The 21,318-nt window shown below is 45.7% G+C and overlaps 1 protein-coding gene across 1 annotated transcript in view; it reads left to right on the top strand.

Annotated features, from left to right (window-relative positions):
• Positions 1 to 19,606, top strand: part of LOC309558399 (uncharacterized protein) — a gene marked incomplete at its 3' end in the record, with an annotated part of 34,742 nt that extends 15,136 nt beyond the window's left edge. Inside the window, exons 3-4 of the mRNA XM_082261473.1 lie at positions 6,606 to 6,679; positions 19,191 to 19,606. Coding sequence (XP_082117599.1) covers positions 6,606 to 6,679; positions 19,191 to 19,606 — 490 coding nt within the window. The remainder of the gene's footprint in view (positions 1 to 6,605; positions 6,680 to 19,190) is intronic.
• Positions 19,607 to 21,318: the final 1,712 nt, after the last annotated feature.

The raw sequence follows: 21,318 nt of genomic DNA, 5'->3' as shown, positions 1-21,318 counted from the left end.
CTTGGGGTTTAGTTAGCACATATTTGCACACGCATATATAAGCTGCAAGGCCCCTCCACGGCACCCTGTATACTGATGTGAATATTGGTGAGGGGACACACTGGACTCCTTAGCTGACATTTTGCTATGTCCTCCAGGCCCACCTGCCCCTCATCTATCCATTAGAATGTCTGTGCTTCCATTGTGGAGACTCTCATAAATTTAGAAGGGTTAGGACTGCAAGTAATACAGGGTGCAGTGAAGTGGCCTTGCAGCAAATGTGTGCTAATGATGAAACCCCTGTTTTTAATGCATACTGTTGGACAGGGTAATTTGGTTGGTAAGCAGACTGGTTGGTGAGTTGAGCTGGGAATTTCCTCTGGTTTTGTCTTTCATGCGTTTGCCCCTCCATGTGCTCCTTGCTGTGAAGGCCAGTTTTAGATGGGGCAGGGGCTGTCTCTTTATGACTAGAGATGAGTCAACAGTTTGGAGAGAAATTTGGTTGTTTGGGGATTTGCAAGAAAGGCTGAACTTCTGCCTGTTTGGTCCCCTGTTTGGTGGGATCCCAAAACTGGGAACCCCAAATCATAAATTGAAGCAGTATTTCTACCACTTTTTTCTTTATGACAGCTTCCTTCTGTCAGTGGTTCCCAAGGAGGCTGCAGGTGCTGGCATCCACTGCATCCCTAGCAACTGCTGCTGTCATATTCGGTCAATGATGTCACTACCATCCCCCCTTCACACAAACCATGAGGACTCGAGGACATACAATGCGATTAGAGGAGAAGCGTTTTAACCTCAGGCAAAGTGGGGGGTTCTTTACTGTTAGGGCTACAAGATTAGTCACCTTGTCTTTTACCCACTGAGATGTCTTAATAAAATATCAGAAGATCTACAGAGTTGCCGGCTGTCCTTCTGCTTGACATTGTATTCCACGGTGTTTGGAGAGATCACCACAGTGCACCTGATGAACGTTTCCAATCATCTGAAGGTTCCACTGTTGAGAGCAATGTGGTCTTGTTTTGTTTTTTATGCTCCCTGGAGAAGAGACGCCTGAGAGGGGACATGATAGCAATGTATAAATACCTCAATGGGGATCTCAGCATAGAAAAAAAGCTATTCAGTCGAAGGGATTGCATGAGGACTCGAGGGCATACAATGCGATTAGAGGAGAAGTGTTTTAACCTCAGGCAATGTGGGGGGTTCTTTACTGTTAGGGCTACAAGATTGTGGAATTCTCTACCACAAGAGGTGGTTTCTGCGGGAAGTATGGTGGCTTTCAAAAGACTCTTATACATCTCAAGGATCAGAACATTCAGGGTTATGAGAAATGATTACGGCCACACACACCTACACGGGGGGAACTGGATTGACTATTGTCTTTATTCAACCTCACCTACTATGTAACTATGTATGTAACTCTAAAGGTCCCCCACATATTTTTTTAAATGAAAGCCAGATGGGAAATATCATTAACTGACAAATTAAAAACATGTTTTCTTTATAAATGTCACCGCTTTAAAAAAAATAAAAATCACTTCTCCCAGCCAAATTATTATTTATTTTTTTATTAATATTATTACCTGTCACCAGGGCACTTCCCACCCCCAAACCCCCATTCTTTTATTTGATGACCCTTCACCTATTATGCTAGAAGATGGGCACTTTGATTTGAAAGGTTCGGCTCCCATGATTTTGCCTTCTTTGATACTCACTGAAACCCCGCTAGAAACAAACCCAAGACAGTTTGGCTCATCCCTAGTTATGACACATTGCACATTCTTATTGCTCTGCTTTTCTAATAACATGCTAGAAATCCATAATAATTCTGATTTCAAATTTGAAATTATTTTTAGTCCTAGTCTTTGACTAAAATGCCATTTTAGATTTAGTCATATTTTAGTCATCTGAATTGTTTTAGTTGTATTTTAGTTGACTAAAATAGTGTTAATTTATCGTTGACAAAATTGACACTGCTAGAAATGCACAGTTACTGCTAGTAGGGTTCATTGTACACACTGATTGATTAATCTTACTGTGGATCCACCCTAGACTCAGTTGTTAACTTAACTGAATAAAAAAACATACAGTTTCCATAATAGTGGAGATTACAGCCAAAGGACCTGCATGCAAGAATGACAGACATCTTATGCCTCGTACACACGCAACGATTATCGGCCGACCGATTGTCTGACTTTTGTCCAAGTTGTGTTTTGTTGGTTGGAATGTGCTCTAGGCTGCACACAAATTTTCTCGGCCAACAAAAAATCTACTTCAGAAGTTATGTCATGTATTGGTTTACTTTACGTGTGTTTTTTCTTCTCTGAGCATGCCCAGTCTTGCTCATCAGATTTTTGTCTGCCGAAATCTGTACTGACTGACGGAAAATCGGCCGTTGTGTTGACGGCCAACCAAAATTTTATTGCCTGCACACCAGATTTTTTTCGGGCGAAAAGTCGCAGTCGGTTGTCAGAAGCATCATACTAACAAGCCGAAAATCGGCCGATCGGACGTTGGCCGAAAATTCCCGGCCAATAATCGATGCGTGTGTACGGGGCTTTAGACCTGTGTCCCAGGTGATGACATTTTAAAGGTAATAATTTGCACCACACCTTTGAAGCCGTTATTGGATAGGTCACAATTCCTGAGGGAGAGAGCGAGCATATTGTGCCTGGAACAGACAGACTATTTTTTCTGTGACCAAGCCCCCCACAGGGCTTAATGTGTTAAGAGAGGAATTGGCTGCACAGAAACTCAACAGCTCAATAGCTTACTGGGCAAGCTCTGGCCAGTGATCTACCTTGATTACCCAATAATCAATGGGGTCATTGGATGGAAAGGCAACAACATCAGCCATTGAGCCTTTTTACTCCCCCAGCATATGATGCAGCTGTTGTTGATAGCTGCTAGCAACAGACAGCCCTCAGCACTGGGTAGAGAAAATTATTTCGAATGCTATGCCTAGGCAACCACCCCACTGCTGCCCCTCCATTCAATGACAGCAGGCCCTAAGACACATTGTCCATGAGAAAGTATACTTCCAGCCTCTGGGAAGGGGGTTAATGGGTCCTCTAGTTTTCTCATATTTTGCTCTCTCTGAAAGGACAGGATGAGTTCAGTGACTTTGCCCATGTAATGTAGATTGAGGGGAATTGCCAACCAGTAATAATACCATAAATCCTAGGGTCTTTTAGCAGACTCTGGAGCATAAATAAGCCCATCCGTCACAAGTTACCAGAGGTGATGGAACCTTGGGATTGCTGAGGATGACATTGTCTTCAGCTACCCCCCCTATCCTTTTATACCTCACAGGGGGTGTGAGGGATAAAACCTACCCCTGGAAGCCTGCCCCATATCTACCTCCTCCTCCTAAATGCCGTCAGGGCAACCATACTCCTCCTCTTTTTATTTCTCCTCTACCTGTCGAGACCTCACTGGGACAGTTTCCTGGATACAGTGGCTTCTGTGACACCAATAAGTCTTCCTTTTTCTGTTGTGCCTCAGTGCCCTGTCTAGATTGCCACATAGTATCTGCTCCAGCAGGAAGACAACAGAGATTGTGGCACTGATGCATGTATTATCACAGATAATCATTCTAGTTGCCTCCTGAAATACTGATAATGCAGCGCAAATGTCCTGTATTGGAGCCACTGACACAGAAAGTAGAACCCTGGCTCCCCCTGAGCCTATCCTTGCCACAGGTCCTTGCCACAGGTACTCAACTATGTCCCATTGATGCTTGTACAGCTGTTGCAGCACGGTTAAGGAAGAGTTTTTTTCAGGTGGACATGTAATGGGCCATAAAAGATGCTTTCCATCTTTGCCCATACTTACTGGACCACATATCTGTGGTTAGGTGGACCCTCCTGTTGACCATGTGGCCCACCAATGATGAAGGAAGGCAGGGATGGCCTTACAGTTGAAGAAATGTTGACCGAAAACCTGCCACTGTTGTACAGTATGGGCTGCACGTTCAGAAAAAGGAGCTGAATCCACCAGCTGAAAAGGCAGGAGCTGTAAGCCCAGCAAGTGTGCCAAGCTGGCATTAAGCCTTTGGTCATTGAGGTGGATGGGAATGAACAGCATTTCTTCTTCTGTTCTAGCAACTGAGACAGAAAACTTGCCTGCTGAATGCTACAGCTGGAGTGGGGTTGGAAGAATTAATAAAAGTTTGCTGCCTTCCCAGGCCTCTACTCTTGGTGTCACCTTGCTGATCCTCTTCCCAGCCGAAAGAGCCATAGGGTAAGCCTCTGACACCCCTTGAAAGACTTCCATCCCTATCAGGAGGCTAAAAACATAGACTATCAGGTTCCCTATAGTGTAAATTTTTTTTGCCAAGAGTTGGGCTTTAACACATCGTGCTGTTCAAGATCCAGGCCTCTGATCCTGAGCCTCCATCCCCAGGCTCCAGGGGGAGCTCTTCTCTGCCCACAGGAACATTTTATCCACTGCTGCTGGCATCCCAAGAAAGCTAGACAGATCCTCCTCCCACATAAAGGGAGGGGGCAGGGCCACTACAAAAGAAAAAAAAAAAAACAATCTACTAAGGGAACGTTCACTAAATAGAGGGGAACCTTTCTACTAGAGATGGGGCGAACACCGCCCAGGGCGGTTCGCGAACGCGTTCGCGTGCTCACGCTCAAACGCAAACACAAGTTTGCAGCGAACCCCATTGACTTTAATGGCAGGCAGACTTTAAAAACCCACAGGTCATATTTGCAGCCCCCAAATACTTCCTAGCTGTGCACACATAGTCCCACCACATGGACACTGATATAACAGAAGTATTAAGCGCATTTGCAAACTCATAATCTAATATTTTGTGTTACAGAAAAAAAAAATTCTGCAGTACCCAAATACACTATTCTGAAAGTATATATATATCACCCCGCTGGTTCTCTAAGCCCTGGTTCTCTAAGCCCTGGTTCTCCAAACTCTGGTTCTCTAAGCCCTGGTTCTCCAAACTCTGGTTCTCTAAGCCCTGGTTCTCCAAACTCTGGTTCTCTAAGCCCTGGTTCTCTAAGCCCTGGTTCTCTAAGCCCTGGTTCTCCAAACTCTGGTTCTCTAAGCCCTGGTTTTCCAAACTCTGGTTCTCTAAGCCCTGGTTCTCTAAGCCCTGGTTCCCTAAGCCCTGGTTCTCTAAGCCCTGGTTCTCCAAACTCTGGTTCTCTAAGCCAGTGGTTCTCAATTCCGGTCCTCGGGACCCACTAACAGGCCAGATTTTAAGTATTACCTTGGGGGATGCAGACTAGAATACTGCAATCACTGAGCAGCAAATGAGATCACCTGTGATGTAATTTAGTTATCTTGCAAACCTGGCCTGTTGGTGGGTCCCGAGGACCGGAGTTGAGAACCACTGCTCTAAGCCCTGGTTCTCTAAGCCCTGGTTCCCCAAACTCTGGTTCTCTAAGCCCTGGTTCTCTAAGCCCTGGTTCTCCAAACTCTGGTTCTCTAAGCCCTGGTTCTCCAAACTCTGGTTCTCTAAGCCCTGGTTCTCCAAACTCTGGTTCTCTAAGCCCTGGTTCTCTAAGCCCTGGTTCTCCAAACTCTGGTTATCTAAGCCCTGGTTCTCCAAACTCTGGTTCTCTAAGCCCTGGTTCTCTAAGCCCTGGTTCTCCAAACTCTGGTTCTCTAAGCCCTGGTTTTCCAAACTCTGGTTCTCTAAGCCCTGGTTCTCTAAGCCCTGGTTCTCTGAGCCCTGGTTCTCTAAGCCCTGGTTCTCCAAACTCTGGTTCTCTAAGTCCTGGTTCTCCAAACTCTGGTTCTCTAAGCCCTGGTTCTCTAAGCCCTGGTTCTCCAAACTCTGGTTCTCTAAGCCCTGGTTCTCTAAGCCCTGGTTCTCCAAACTCTGGTTCTCTAAGCCCTGGTTCTCCAAACTCTGGTTCTCTAAGCCCTGGTTCTCTAAGCCCTGGTTCTCCAAACTCTGGTTCTCCAAACTCTGGTTCTCTAAGCCCTGGTTCACATCTACATTTGTCACTCTTTGTAGTTGTAGTATTGCTGCAGAACCACACCAGTCACAATGCTGCACAATACAAATCCACTATAATGCTTTCTATATTAGAAAGTATATTATAAGTGTGTTACACCCCTATATACTGCACACCAAAGAATAGTACACCTATACCAGTCCTTAAAAGGACTTTTGTGGACCACTAAAAGTCTGTCCCTGCTCCACACAGCAACCTCTCCCTACACTGACAAAAAGCAGAATGTAAAATGGCAGCCAGGTCAGGTTTATTTATAAGGTAGGGGTTATGTCCATGTGCTGAAATGTCTCAATTGGCTGTCCTGTACCACCTGATGGATGTGTCATGGGTCAAAGTTCTTCAGAATGTAAAAGTACATGGCTTGGCGAACATTAACGCGAACATCGGCAAACGTTTGCGTTTTCTCGAATTTGCGAACACACAAAGTTTACTGCAATGCCATCTCTACTTTCTACATGCTGGTGTCAGTGGGAGAGGCTGGATTGGCTATTAGGGAGGGTTTACAAAACAATAAAAATAAACAAATGTAACCATTTCCATTAAATATGTATTATGTGAGACTTCTATTACTACATAGATTATATTTGTTAGAGTTGCAGTGTACAGCGCTCACATCACAGATTTATTTATTTTCCTCAGTGCGGCAATGACCATTACGGAAGGTGATATCCCTGGACTAAGGACTATATTGAATAATGCCAAAAAACTGACAGGTACTCATGTACTGTATATCTCACATGTATATACTTGGCAGAGTCTGTTTGTTTCATTGTTTGTAGGAGACAGAGCGTTGTTGTACAATACAGGCGGTCCCCGGGTTTCAAACATCCAACTTACAAATGACTCCTAGTTACAAAAGTAAGGAGACAACAGGAAGTGAGGAGAAATCTCCCTCTAGGAAGGGAAATTCACTCCTGTAAGAGTTATCATGGGAAAAAGGTGTCTCCACTGAAGCTTTATCACCAATCCTTGTTTCCACAACAACCCAAAATTTTCTAAATCCAATTGTCATAGGGACAGAAAGTGAGGTTAAATCATCTGAACATGGGTACAGACAGCAAAAACAAACATTACAGGGGTGGTAACCCTTCCCTGTGCTATCCAAAAAACATAAAAATTATTTATTACCTGTTCCGACATACAAACAAATTCAACTTAAGAACAAATCTACAGACCCTATCTTGTTTGTAACCTAGGGACCGCCTGTATATAGTTATAAAGTTTCATAGTCAGGTTGATAAAAGACATAAGTCTATCTAGCTCAACCAATAAAAAACAAAAAGAAAACCCAACCATACAATCCCATATACACAATCCTATACCCGCAGTTGATCCAGAGGAAGGCGAAAAAACCCCAGCAAAGCATGATCCAATTTGCTACAGCAGGGGAAACAATTCCTTCCTGATCACCTGAGAGGCGATCGGATATTCCCTGGACCAACTTTACCTATCTTCCATGTCCCTAGCTTTTATTAAGCTCCTGCAGAGCTATGTGTGCTTAGTAGAGGTGTACCGAACTGTTCGCCGACGGACAGTTCCCGGCGAACTTAGCATGTTCGCGTTCGCCGCTGCGGGCGAACATATGCGATGTTCGGTCCGCCCACTATAATACATCATTGAGGCAAACTTTGACCCTGAACTTCACAGTCAGCAGGCACATTTCCAGCCAATCAGCATACCTCCCTCCCACACCCTCCCACCTCCTATAAATAAGCAAGGGCAGCATCCATCTTAGATCATTCTGAAGCAGTGTGTGTAGTGAGAGTAGGGAGAGAGCTGCTGCTGCTGTTAAGCTAGGGACAGTTAGTCAGTGTTCCTGGTCTTGCAGTGTTCTTGGTCCACTACTGCTGTAAGGACAGCACCCCAAAAAGCCATTCTAAGGGCTGGTATTTGTGTAATTTTATATATATATATCTAGTGTCCCCAAAAGCCCTTTTAAGGGCTGGTAATTGAGTTTTTCTTTATATATATATATATATATATATCTATCTAGTGTCCCCAAAAGCCCTTTTAAGGGCTGGTAATTGAGTTTTTCCTTTATATATATATATATATATATTGTACACTGCAGTTGCCTGCCCGCTGTGTGTGAGAGGCCACAGACCCACCACAGACTGTACTGTGTGCACACCACACTCATTTCGGGTGGCACAGGCACAGTACCTTGCATTTTAAAAAATATTTTTTTTTTCCTCTGTCATAATTGCTGTGTCAGGTCCACAGAGTGTACTGTACCCACTGCAGTGCACTGCCCACCACATATATATATATATATACGGTGGCACAGCATCTTGTTGCAAATTGAAAAAAAAAAATATATTTTTTATTATTGCAGTTGCCTGGGCTGCCAGTGACTGTCAGGTCCACAGAGTGTACTGTGCCCACTGTAGTGCCACTGCATGCCCACCCACCACTGATATATATACGGTGGCACAGCATCTTGTTGCAAATTGAAAAAAAAAATATATTTTTTTATTATTGCAGTTGCCTGGGCTGCCAGTGACTGTCAGGTCCACAGAGTGTACTGTGCCCACTGTAGTGCCACTGCGTGCCCACTCACCACAGATATATATACGGTGGCACAGCAGCTTGCAAAGTAAAAATATATATTTTTTTTTTATAATTGCAGTTGCCTGGGTGCCAGTGACTGTCAGGTCCACAGAGTGTACTGTGCCCACTGCAGTGCCACTGCCCACCCACCACTGATATATACGGTGGCAGGCATGACTTTTTTTGGATTAGTGTCTGGGGGGGTCTAAAAAGCTTACCTGTGAAGTTTCAGCTCTGTAGCATGTCCAGAACCAGAAAAAAAGATCATATAGGTGTAAAAGGGGTTCCCACCATCCCTGCTCTACTGAAAAATTATCTTTTTTCTGGTTCTGGACATGCTACAGAGCTGAAACTTCACAGGTACACTTTTTAGACCCCCTAGACACTAAATCACACAAAAAAAGTTCTTAAAAATTGTCATTTTTGGAAAAATTATTGGAAAACTTAAAAAAAAAAAAAAACGTAAAAAAAAAAAAAATTCTTTGGATTTATTGTCTGGGGGGTTTAAAAAGTGTACCTGTGAAGTTTCAGCTCTGTAGCATGTCCAGAACCAGAAAAAAAATAGAATTAGGGTTAGGGCTAGGGTTAGGGTTAGGGTTAGGGCTAGGGTTAGGGTCAGGGCTAAGGTTAGGGTTTTTTTTAGTGCTTAGGGTTAGAGTTAGAGGGGTAGGGGTAGGGCTACTAACTCTAACCCTAAGTATCTCACCGTAACCCTAACCCTAGCCCCTAACACTAAACCTAACCCTAACCCTTTAACCATAACCCTAACCCTCTAACCTTAACCCTAACCCTCTAAGCCTAGCCATAAAAATAACCCTAACCCTAACCCTAGCCCTAACCCTAACCCTAGCCCTAGCCCTAACCCTAAGCCTAACCCTAGCCCTAACCCTAATTCGTAATTTTTTCTGGTTCCGGGCATGCTACAGAGCTGAAACTTCACAGGTACACGTTTTAGACCCCCCAGATGCTAAATCCAAATAAATTTTTTATTTATTTTTTTTTTTTTAATTTTTCCAATCATTGGCTCTCTATCAAAAAGGACAATTTTTAATAACTTTTTTTGTGTGATTTAGTGTCTGGGGGGGGGGGTCTAAAAAGTGTACCTGTGAAGTTTCAGCTCTGTAGCATGTCCAGAACCAGAAAAAAATAGAATTAGGGTTAGGGTTAGAGTTAGGGTTAGGGTCAGGGCTAAGGTTAGGGTTATTTTTAGTGCTTAGGGTTAGAGGGTTAGAGTTAGAGGGGTAGGGCTACTAACTCTAACCCTAAGTATCTCACCGTAACCCTAACCCTAGCCCCTAACACTAAACCTAACCCTAACCTTCTAACCATAACCCTCTAACCTTAACCCTAACCCTCTAAGCCTAGCCATAAAAATAACCCTAACCCTAACCCTAGCCCTAACCCTAGCCCTAAGCCTAACCCTAGCCCTAACCCTAATTCGTATTTTTTTCTTGTTCTGGACATGCTACAGAGCTGAAACTTCACAGGTACACTTTTTAGACCCCCCAGATGCTAAATCCAAAGAAATTTTTTATTTTTATTTTTTTTTAATTTTTCCAATAATTGGCTCTCTAACAAAAAATTACAATTTTTAAGAACTTTTTTTGTGTGATTCAGTGTCTGGGGGTTAGGGTTAGGGCTAGGGTTTAGGGTTAGGGCTAGGGTTAGGGTTATTTTTAGTGCTTAGGGTTAGACGGTTAGGGTTAGAGGCGTAGGGGTAGGGTTACTAACTCTAACCCTAAGTATCTCACCGTAACCCCAACCCTAGCCCCTAACACTAAACCTAACCCTAACCCTTAAAGCCCAGTTCCTGTCCCATTTTGGTCGGTTCTGGACTGTTTGCGGTTGTTTGCGGTGCGTTAAACGGGGAGTTTGGTCTGTCACTGTGAAGCGGGCGTAACCCTTACACTACCTGATCGATACAACATCATACCTGATCGTATACACACACTGGATGTTTTAAAGCACGTTATTCCAAACAATTTAGGAATGTTAGGTGATTTATGCCCTTTATGGAATAAAACCTGACTCTGCGTCAACTACGTAATTTTCCATGGGAGTTTTGCCATGGATCCCCCTCCGGCATGCCACAGTCCAGGTGTTTGTCCCCTTGAAACAACTTTTCCATTACTATTGTGGCCAGAAAGAGTCCCTGTGGGTTTTAAAATTCGCCTGCCTATTAAAGTCTATGGCGGTTCGCAATGTTCGCGAACATTCGCCGATGTTCGCGTTCGCCGTTCGCGAACGGCGAATTTTATGTTCGCGACATCACTAGTGCTTAGCACAAGAATGGTGGGAACCCCTCACAAAGGACACAACAGGTGTACAGATTAGTGATCGACCGATTATCGACAAAGCCGATATATCAGTGGCCAATATGCACTTTCCCCGATATATCGGTATCGGCCCCTGAGGTTACCGATATTTGGGGAAAGTGCTTGTACCGGAGTGATGTCTGCAGCTAGAGGCATCACCCCGGTACCGGCGTCCATAGCCGACGGTCGGCTGACTTGTAATGACAACTGATGCCGCTGAGAAGCCGCTCGGCTGTCATTACAAGGAGCGGGAGGGGACGTCATCCCCCCTCCCCCGGGAATCCTACCTGCACCGCCGCCGTCTGACTGGGTCTCCATTTTTTTTAATTCGGCAACGCCGAGTACCCGGAAGTGACATCACATCACTTCCGGGTACTGGCGGCGCCGAATTCAGAAAAACGTACAGCATTCAAAACAGCCAAACTTGGCTTTTGAATGCTTTTAAGTGCTGAGGAGGGGTTTGGGGTCTTTTAGACCCCCAGATCCCTCCACAAGAGTACCTATAGACATCAAAAAATTTTAATGTCCGAAAATATCGGCCAGTATCGGCCAATACCGATATCTGATGACCAAAATATCTGTATCGGCGTTAAAAAAACAATATCGGTCGATCAATAGTACAGATCCAAGATCCAAATTATGAGGATGGTAGGAATCCCACATAATAGGCAAAGCAGAAGTTTAGAACTACAGGGATGGTGAGAAATGCTCATAATGGGCACAGCAGGTGTACAGACCCAGGGCATCAGTGCAGGGATGGTGGAAACCACCCATAATGGACAAATAAAGGTGTACAGACCCAGGGCATCAGTGCAGGGATGGTGGAAACCACCCATAATGGACAAATAAAGGTGTACAGACCCAGGGCATCAGTGCAGGGATGGTGGAAACCACCCATAATGGACAAATAAAGGTGTACAGACCCAGGAACTCAGTGCAGAGGAGATAAGAAGCACCCATTATGGGCACAGCAAGTGAACAGACTTGCGCACTTAGCACAGGGATGGTAGGAGCCCTCATAGTGCCCTGTTGCACTCGAGGGGAACAGTGGCAGCATCTCAAAGCGGCCCCAGGGCCAGCTGGCCTATCCCGGTAGGCCAGTCCGGCCCTGAGCACAGGGATGGTGGAAACTCCTTTTAATGGGACCAGCAGGTGTACAGACCCAGGAACTCAGCACAAGGATAGTGGGAACCCCTCATATTGGGCACAGCACGTGTACAGACCCAGACACTCAGCACAGGGATGGTGGGAACCCCTCATAATGAGCACAGCAGGTGTACAGACCCAGGAATTGAGCACAGGGATGGTGGGAGCCCCTCATAATGGGCACTGCAGGTGTACAGACTTGGAACATCTGCACAGAGATGGTGGAACCCTCATAATGGGCACAGTGGGTGTACAGACCCAGGAACTCAGCACAGGGATGGTGGGAACCCCTCATAATGAGCACAGCAGGTGTACAGACCCAGGAATTGAGCACAGGGATGGTGGGAGCCCCTCATAATGGGCACTGCAGGTGTACAGACTTCGAACATATGCACAGAGATGGTGGAACCCTCATAATGGGCACAGCGGGTGTACAGACCCAGGAACTCAGCACAGAGATGGTGGGAACCCCTCATAATGAGCAAAGCAGGTGTACAGACCCAGGAATTGAGCACAGGGATGGTGGGAGCCCCTCATAATGGGCACTGCAGGTGTACAGACCCAGGAACTCAGCACAGGGTTAGTGGAAACCCCTCATATTGGGCACAGCACGTGTACAGACCCAGGAACTCAGCACAGGGATGGTGGGAACCCCTCATAATGAGCACAGCAGGTGTACAGACCCAGGAATTGAGCACAGAGATGGTGGGAACCCCTCATAATGGGCACAGAAGATGTACAGACATGGAACATCTGCACAGAGATGGTGGAACCCTCATAACGGGCACAGCAGGTGTACAGACCCGGAAATCTGCACAGAGGTGGTGGATAGAGATGTATAGAACTGTTCGCCGGCGGACAGTTCCCGGCGAACTTAGCATGTTCGCGTTCGCCGCTGCGGGCGAACATATGCGATGTTCGGTCCGCCCCCCATAATACATCATTGAGGCAAACTTTGACCCTGAACTTTACAGTCAGCAGGCACATTTCCAGCCAATCAGCATACCTCCCTCCCACACCCTCCCACCTCCTATAAATAAGCCAGGGCAGCATCCATCTTAGATCATTCTGAAGCAGTGTGTGTAGTGAGAGTAGGGAGAGAGCTGCTGCTGCTGCTGTTAAGCTAGGGACAGTTAGTCAGTGTTCCTGGTCTTGCAGTGTTCTTGGTCCACTACTGCTGTAATATCAGCACCCCAAAAAGCCCTTCTAAGGGCTGGTATTTGTGTAATTTTTTATATATATATATATATATATATATATATATATATATCTAGTGTCCCCAAAAGCCCTTTTAAGGGCTGGTAAGGTAATAGAGTTTTTTCTATATATATATATATTGTACACTGCAGTTGCCTGCCCGCTGTGTGTGAGAGGCCACAGACCCACCACAGACTGTACTGTGTGCACACCACACTCATTTCGGGTGGCACAGGCACAGTACCTTGCATTTTAAAAAATATATTTTTTTTCCTCTGTCATAATTGCAGTGAGTGCTGTGTCAGGTCCACAGAGTGTACTGTACCCACTGCAGTGCACTGCCCACCACTGATATATATACGGTGGCACAGCATCTTGTTGCAATAAATTGAAAAAAAAAATATTTTTTATTATTGCAGTTGCCTGGGCTGCCAGTGACTGTCAGGTCCACAGAGTGTACTGTGCCCACTGCAGTGCCACTGTGTGCCCACCCACCACTGATATATAAGGTGGCACAGCAGCTTGCAAAGTAAAAAAAAATATATATATTTTTTAATTGCAGTTGCCTGGGTGCCAGTGACTGCTGTCAGGTCCACAGAGAGTGTACTGTGCCACTGCCCACCCACCACTGATATATAAGGTGGCACAGCAGCTTGCAAAGTAAAAAAAAAATATATATTTTTTAATTGCAGTTGCCTGGTTGCCAGTGACTGTCAGGTCCACAGAGTGTACTGTACCCACTGCCCAACACTCCTATAGGGGTGGCACAGCACCTTGCACTCATAGTACAACAGTAACACAACACATTAAAAAGAAAATGACAGGCAGAGGCAGGCCACCCCGCAAGGGCCGTCGTGGTCGTGGTGCTGTGATTTCCTTAGGCCCTAGAATAATGCCCAGTGTTCAGAGGCCACCACAGACCCTGAACTCAAAAAATTCTGAGGCCATAGTTGACTGGCTTACACAGGACACCCAATCGTCTACAGCTTCCGCTCGGAACCTTAATGCACCATCCTCCTCCAGCTCAGCTTCGGGCACCTCTCAATTTACCACTCGCCAGCCCGCCGGCACCACCACCAACACTAGCACCACAGCCGCTTCACTTGATCCGTCAGAGGAGTTATTTTCACATCAGTTGGAAGAAATAAGTGATGCGCAACTATTAGTGCCAGAGGATGTAGATATTGGGGATATGTCTCAGTCAGGCAGCATTATACACATGGACGTACATTGTGATGATGATGATGATGATGTTGTACCTGCTGCTGCTGCCTTTGCTGAGTTGTCAAGTGAAGCGGCTGATGATGACGATGTGTCTGTGGATGTCACCTGGGTGCCTGCTCGAAGAGCAGAAGAAGAGGGGGAAAGTTCAGATGGGGAGACAGAGAGGAGGAGGAGACGAGTTGGAAGCAGGGGGAGGAGGTCATCGCAAGGAGCTAGTGGCGCAGTCAGACAGCATGTAGATTCGGCACCCGGGGTCAGCCAGACAGCACGCCAATCAACGCAAGCTGTTGCCACCACCAGAATGCCGTCCTTGCAAAGCTCAGCAGTGTGGCATTTATTTTGTGTGTCTGCCTCTGATATCAGCGATGCCATTTGTAACCTGTGCCAAAAGAAACTGAGTCGTGGGAAGTCCAACACCCACCTAGGTACAACTGCTTTGCGAAGGCACATGATCTCACATCACAAACGCCTATGGGATCAACACATGAGTAAAAGCAGCACACAAACTCAAAGCCACCATCCTCCTCCTGGTCCAGCATCTTCAGCCACGTCAACCACTGCTGTCCTCCATGCCCCCTATCAACAACCCGCCCCTCCGCCTCTCACCTTCAGCAGTTCCTGCTCGTCACCTGCCCACAGTCAGGTGTCTGTCAAGGAAATGTTTGAGCGTAAGAAGCCAATCTCACAGAGTCACCCCCTTGCCCGGCGTCTGACAGCTGGCTTGTCGGAACTCTTAGCCCGCCAGCTTTTACCATACAAGCTGGTGGAGTCTGAGGCCTTCAAAAAATTTGTCGCTATTGGGACACCGCAGTGGAAGGTACCCGGCCGAAATTATTTTTCACAAAAGGCAATCCCCAACCTGTACTCTATTGTGGAAAAGGAAATCATGTCACGTCTGGCACACAGTGTTGGGGCAAGGGTCCATCTGACCACTGATAGCTGGTCTGCAAAGCACGGTCAGGGCAGGTATATAACTTACACTGCGCATTGGGTAAACCTGCTGGCGGCTGCCAAGCATGGAATGCGTGGCTCTGCTGCAGAGGAGTTGGTGACACCGCCACGACTTGCAGGCAGGCCTGCTGCCACCTCCTCTACTCCTCCTACTCCATCCTCTTTGCTAACCTCCTCGGCTGAGTCCTCTTCTGCTGTTGCGTCTTGCTCCACACCAACTGCACCCCCCCCAGCTCCCCAGGGGCTATTCCACATGCCGGATACGACAGTGTCACGCTGTCTTGGGGTTGACTTGCCTGAAAGCAGAGTCACACCGGACCAGCACTACTTTCCGCCCTGAACGCACAGGTGAATCAGTGGCTTACCCCGCACCAACTGGAGATCGGCAAAGTGGTGTGTGACAACGGCAGCAATTTGTTGGCGGCATTGAATTTGGGCAAGTTGACACATGTGCCGTGCATGGCACATGTGTTGAATCTGATTGTGCAACGTTTTGTGCAGAAGTACCCAGGCTTACAGGACGTCCTCAAGCAGGCCAGGAAGGTGTGTGGCCATTTCAGGCGTTCCTATACGGCCATGGCGCACTTTGCAGATATTCAGCGGCAAAACAACATGCCAGTGAGGCGCTTGATTTGCGACAGCCCGACACGTTGGAATTCAACACTGCTAATGTTCGACCGCCTGCTCCAACAAGAAAAAGCGGTCAACGAGTATTTGTATGACCGGGGTGCTAGGACAGCCTCTGCGGAGCTGGGTATTTTTTTGCCACGTTACTGGACGCTCATGCGCAATGCCTGTAGGCTCATGCGTCCTTTTGAGGAGGTGACAAACCTAGTGAGTCGCACCGAAGGCACCATCAGCGACATCATCCCATATGTTTTTTTCCTGGAGCGTGCCCTGCGAAGAGTGCTGGATCAGGCCGTAGATGAGCGTGAAGAGGAAGAGTTGTGGTCACCATCACCACCACCAGAAACAGCCTTACCATCGCTTGCTGGACCTGCGGCAACACTGGAAGAGGAGTGTGAGGAAGAGGAGTCAAAGGAGGAATGTGGCTTTGAGGAGGAGGAACACCAACCACAGCAGGCATCCCAGGGTGCTCGTTGTCACCTATCTGGTACCCGTGGTGTTGTACGTGGCTGGGAGGAAGAACACACCTTCAATGACATCAGTGAGGACGAGGAATTGGACATGAGTAGCTCGGCATCCAACCTTGTGCAAATGGGGTCTTTCATGCTGTCATGCCTGTTGAGGGACCCTCGTATAAAAAGGTTGAAGGAGAACGACCTGTACTGGGTGGCCACGCTACTAGACCCCCGGTATAAGCAGAAAGTCTCTGATATGTTACCCAATTACCGGCAGTCGCAAAGGATGCAGCAGCTACAAAATAAGTTGAAAAGTATGCTTTACACAGCATATAAGGGTGATGTCACAGCACAACGGGAATCCAACAGGGGAAGAGGTGAAAGTAATCCTCCTCCTACCACCACAACCACGCCGGCAAGGACAGGACGCTTTACAGACGTCTTGTTGATGGAGGACATGCGGAGCTTTTTTAGTCCTATGCATCGCCACAGCCCTTCGGGGTCCACCCTCAGAGAACGACTCGACCGACAGGTAGCAGACTACCTTGCCTTAACTGCATATATCGACACTCTGAGGAGCGATGAACCCCTTGACTACTGGGTGTGCAGGCTTGACCTGTGGCCTGAGCTATCCCAATTTGCCATTGAACTTCTGGCCTGCCCCGCTTCAAGTGTGCTGTCAGAAAGGACCTTCAGCGCAGCAGGAGGTATTGTCACTGAGAAGAGAAGTCGCCTAGGTCAAAAAAGTCTTGATTACCTCACGTTTATTAAGATGAATGAGGCATGGATCCCGAAGGGACTGACAGTGGGGGATGCATTTGACTAAAAAAGGCCTGGTGACGACTGAGATGCCTTGGCCTAAAAATGGTCCACACGCTGCTGTCTTTAATCATTCTCTGCATGCCGCCGATGCCGGATGACTTACGTGACATCTCCGCCACCAACTACGGTTCAAGCCGCAATGTTTTAGTGCACTTTCTGCCTTGAAAACCTCAATTTTTAAGGCCGCTGCTACAGCAGCGGCTGCAACAATAGCTACTTTTTCATGCATGTGTACATGCCTAATTTTTCTGGCCTCTGGTGCTACACTGTGGCTGCAAAAAAACAAAAAAAAAGGCACATACATGTGTCAATTCCCCTTCGTGATCGTTACCTTGTCGTGGTGAAGGGGCTTGCGTATCACAATGAAGCGATCACCTCTAGGAGTGTGTTGGCACACCCCAGATGATAAGGTCATTGCTTCATTGTGAACAGACCAAAAGCGATCCGCAGGATAATTTTTCATAGAAAAAAACATTCATTTTCTTTCATTCTTTCTGCGGAGCTGGGTATTTTTTGGCCGCGTTACTGAATGCTCATGAACAATGGCTGTAGGCTCATGCGTCCTTTTGCGGAGGTGACAACCCTGGTGGTCAGTCGAACCCAAGGCAACATCATCGACCTCATCCCATATGCATTTTTTCTGGAGCGTGCCCTGCGAAGAGTACTGGATCAGGCTGTAGATGAGCATGAAGAGGAAGAGTTGTGGTCCACTCCCCATCACCACCAGAAGCAGCCTTGTCGTTGTCAATTGCTGGACCTGTGGCAACGCAGAGAGAGGAGTCTGAAGAAGAGAAGTCAGAGGAGGAAGGTGGCTTTGAGGAGGTGGAATACCAGCCACAGCAGGCGTCCCAGGGGGCTTGTTCTCACCTTTCGGGGACCCTTGGTGTTGTACGTGGCTGGGTGGAGGAAGAGACCTTCAATGATGTCAGTGAGGACAAGGAACGGGACATGGCTAGCTTGGTATCCAACCTTGTGCAAATGGGGAGTTTGCGGTTGTGCAAATGGACTGACTAACTGTTGTTAAACGGGGAGTTTGGTCTGTCAGAGTTTGGTCTGTCACTGTGAAGCGAGCGTAACCCTTACACTACTTGACCGATAAAACATCATACCTGATCGTATTCACACACTGGATGTTTTAAAGCACGTTATTCCAAACAATTTAGGAATGTTAGGTGATTTTTGCCCTTTATGGATCAAAACCCGACTCTGCGTCAACTACGTAATTTTCCATGGGAGTTTTGCCATGGATCCCCCTCCGGCATGCCACAGTCCAGGTGTTAGTCCCCTTGAAACAACTTTTCCATCACTATTGTGGCCAGAAAGAGTCCCTGTGTGTTTTAAAATTCGCCTGCCTTTTGAACTCTATGGAGGTTCGCCCGGTTCGCCGGTTCGCGAACATTTGCCGATGTTCGCGTTCGCCGTTCGCGAACGGCGAATTTTAGGTTCGCGACATCACTAGTGGTGGAACCCTCATAACGGGCACAGCAGGTGTACAGACCCAGGCACTTAGCACAGGAATAGTGAGAACCTTTATAATGGGCACAGCAGGTGTACAGACCCGGGCACTTAGCATAGGAATAGTGAGAACCTTTATAATGGGCACAGCAGCTGTAACAACCAGAAAACTCCATGAATGGGATGGTGGGAACCCCTCATAGGGGGTACAGCAGGTGTACAGACCTGGAAAGAGATCTCACCAATGTAGCCCCCATGATTTAGAACAAACTTTCAGTTAATTTAACTTTTCAACATCTACAAAACAGAGATGTCCATTATGGGAAGATTGCTCCTGTAATTCAGTTTAGCATGGTCCTTTCATTTTAATTAAAAGCAGAGTGTTGGCAGTGCTGGCTGTATGGAGAATGTAAATTGTGTTGCTTTGCCCAGCACAGTTCTATGCCAGGTCCTAAAAATCCAGTTGCTATTTTTCTTTCCAGGAATCAAACCATTCGTGGTTCTGACACATACATCTCAGGGGAGATTGACACAAATAAGAAACATATTTGAAGACATGGGAATAGATTACATATTCCACGTGGAGAATTACACTCGGGAGGAACACAATAGAGTCCGGGCCACCCACGAGGAGATCCTGAGATTCCTCTATGAAGTTCTAAAAGATGTTGAATGCCGCATGGAGGAGATGAGAAATCCTCAGCAAGAGAGGGCTGATCGCTGGAAATTTTTACTGGATTTTGCACATGAAAGAGAGGTAGAGATAAGAATGAACCATGCAAGGCTACAAGTGATTGAGATAAGAATGAACCATGCACGGCAACAAGTTATGGAGATAAGAATGAACCGCGCAAGACGGCAAGCCAGGGAGGCCAATGGAGTGTGCCCAATATTGTGAGTCACAGTTGGAACAAGAAGACCACATTTGGGGATCAAGTTATGAATAATAATTATGTTCTGTATTAAGGTTACATAGTAGGAAATATATTTAGGAGAATGGTTGTGGAGGGGGAGATATTGGCTTTACTAATCATTAGTAGTCAATTGGCACCTTCCCCATTGTAAAATTTGTATAAAGAAAGGGGAGGGGGTTTCTAACCCTGTCCAATCGGGCAGAGGTAGAACCAAAGGGGATTTAAATGTGCCACTGATACAGAAATTTATTCCAAATTAAGTCCTCATTTAAAAGTTAGTAAAAAAGATTTTATTCAACATATATTAAAAACAGACAGACATACATATTAATTGCAGTTTTATATACATATATTGTACACAGAAACAAGTGCTTATATTTCAGCAAGCCCACAAGGGGACTATATGAAACTGCGAAGAGTTGCTGGAACTACGCGTTTCGCTATGAGTGCTTCCTCAGGCTCCAGCTGTTTCAAAATATTCTTAGTGTATATAGTTTATGTATGTATAATTTTAAATCATAAAAATTGGAGAGAAAGAAATCGTTTTTTTCCTCATATGAATCAAGCAATCGATTGCTTGATTCATATGAGGAAAAAAAACTATTTGTTTATCTCTGATTTTTATGATTTAAAATTTGAGTATATTAAGATTAAAGTATGAGTTTTGTATGTATTTCAATCAATATCTGTATTATGTGCTAATATGTATACTGTTTGTTCTATAGATTGTCTATATATACTAAGAATATTTTGAAACAGCTGGAGCCTGAGGAAGCACTCATAGCGAAACGCGTAGTTCCAGCAACTCTTCGCAGTTTCATATAGTCCCCTTGTGGGCTTGCTGAAATATAAGCACTTGTTTCTGTGTACAATATATGTATATAAAACTGCAATTAATATGTATGTCTGTCTGTTTTTAATATATGTTGAATAAAATCTTTTTTACTAACTTTTAAATGAGGACTTAATTTGGAATAAATTTCTGTATCAGTGGCACATTTAAATCCCCTTTGGTTCTACCTCTGCCCGATTGGACAGGGTTAGAAACCCCCTCCCCTTTCTTTATACATATATTTAGGAGAGATCTCATTTTTTTTTCGTCAAAACTGATTTTAAGGTGAAATTGAAGATTTCCTGTTCACTTAAATTGCTTTCTAATTTATAAAAACAAAAAATGATACAGTGCTGAAAGCATATAATGCTGTACATGCCCCAAATTCTTATAAATGTGATATAACATATATCAAGTGCAATAAATATATATCAAAATTGAAAAGCAAAAGTGATCATGTGTCCTACAAAAAGTAAAATGGTGCAAGGTCTAGAGAAGGGGTGTCCAACCTTCTGACCTTCCATCCTGGGCCTGGAAGAAGAGGTATTGTCTTGGGCCGCACATAAAATACACTAACAATAAGGAGAGCTGATGAGCAGAAGAATTTGGGAAGGTCGCTGATATAGATAATATACTTATTTGAGTAATAATTTTCCTTGAACAATATTATCCGCAACTTTTCTTTTTTTTGGGGTTCTGTTTTCTTTTCCGATTTGGAAGCAATGCTAGAATTAAAAAAAATAATAGATAAGGGGATTGGATTTCAACTATATGCTGTATGGGGAGGTAGAGGGGAAGTTGTGGGATGAGGGCTTTGGGGATGGCCACAACTGAAATTCGTGGTGGGGGGGGGCACAGCCTACC

The sequence above is a fragment of the Pelophylax lessonae genome (genome assembly GCF_965119305.1).
Source record: "Pelophylax lessonae genome assembly, chromosome: 6".
In the NCBI taxonomy this organism is placed as follows: domain Eukaryota; kingdom Metazoa; phylum Chordata; class Amphibia; order Anura; family Ranidae; genus Pelophylax; species Pelophylax lessonae.
This window is presented reverse-complemented; position numbering and strand designations above follow the sequence as displayed.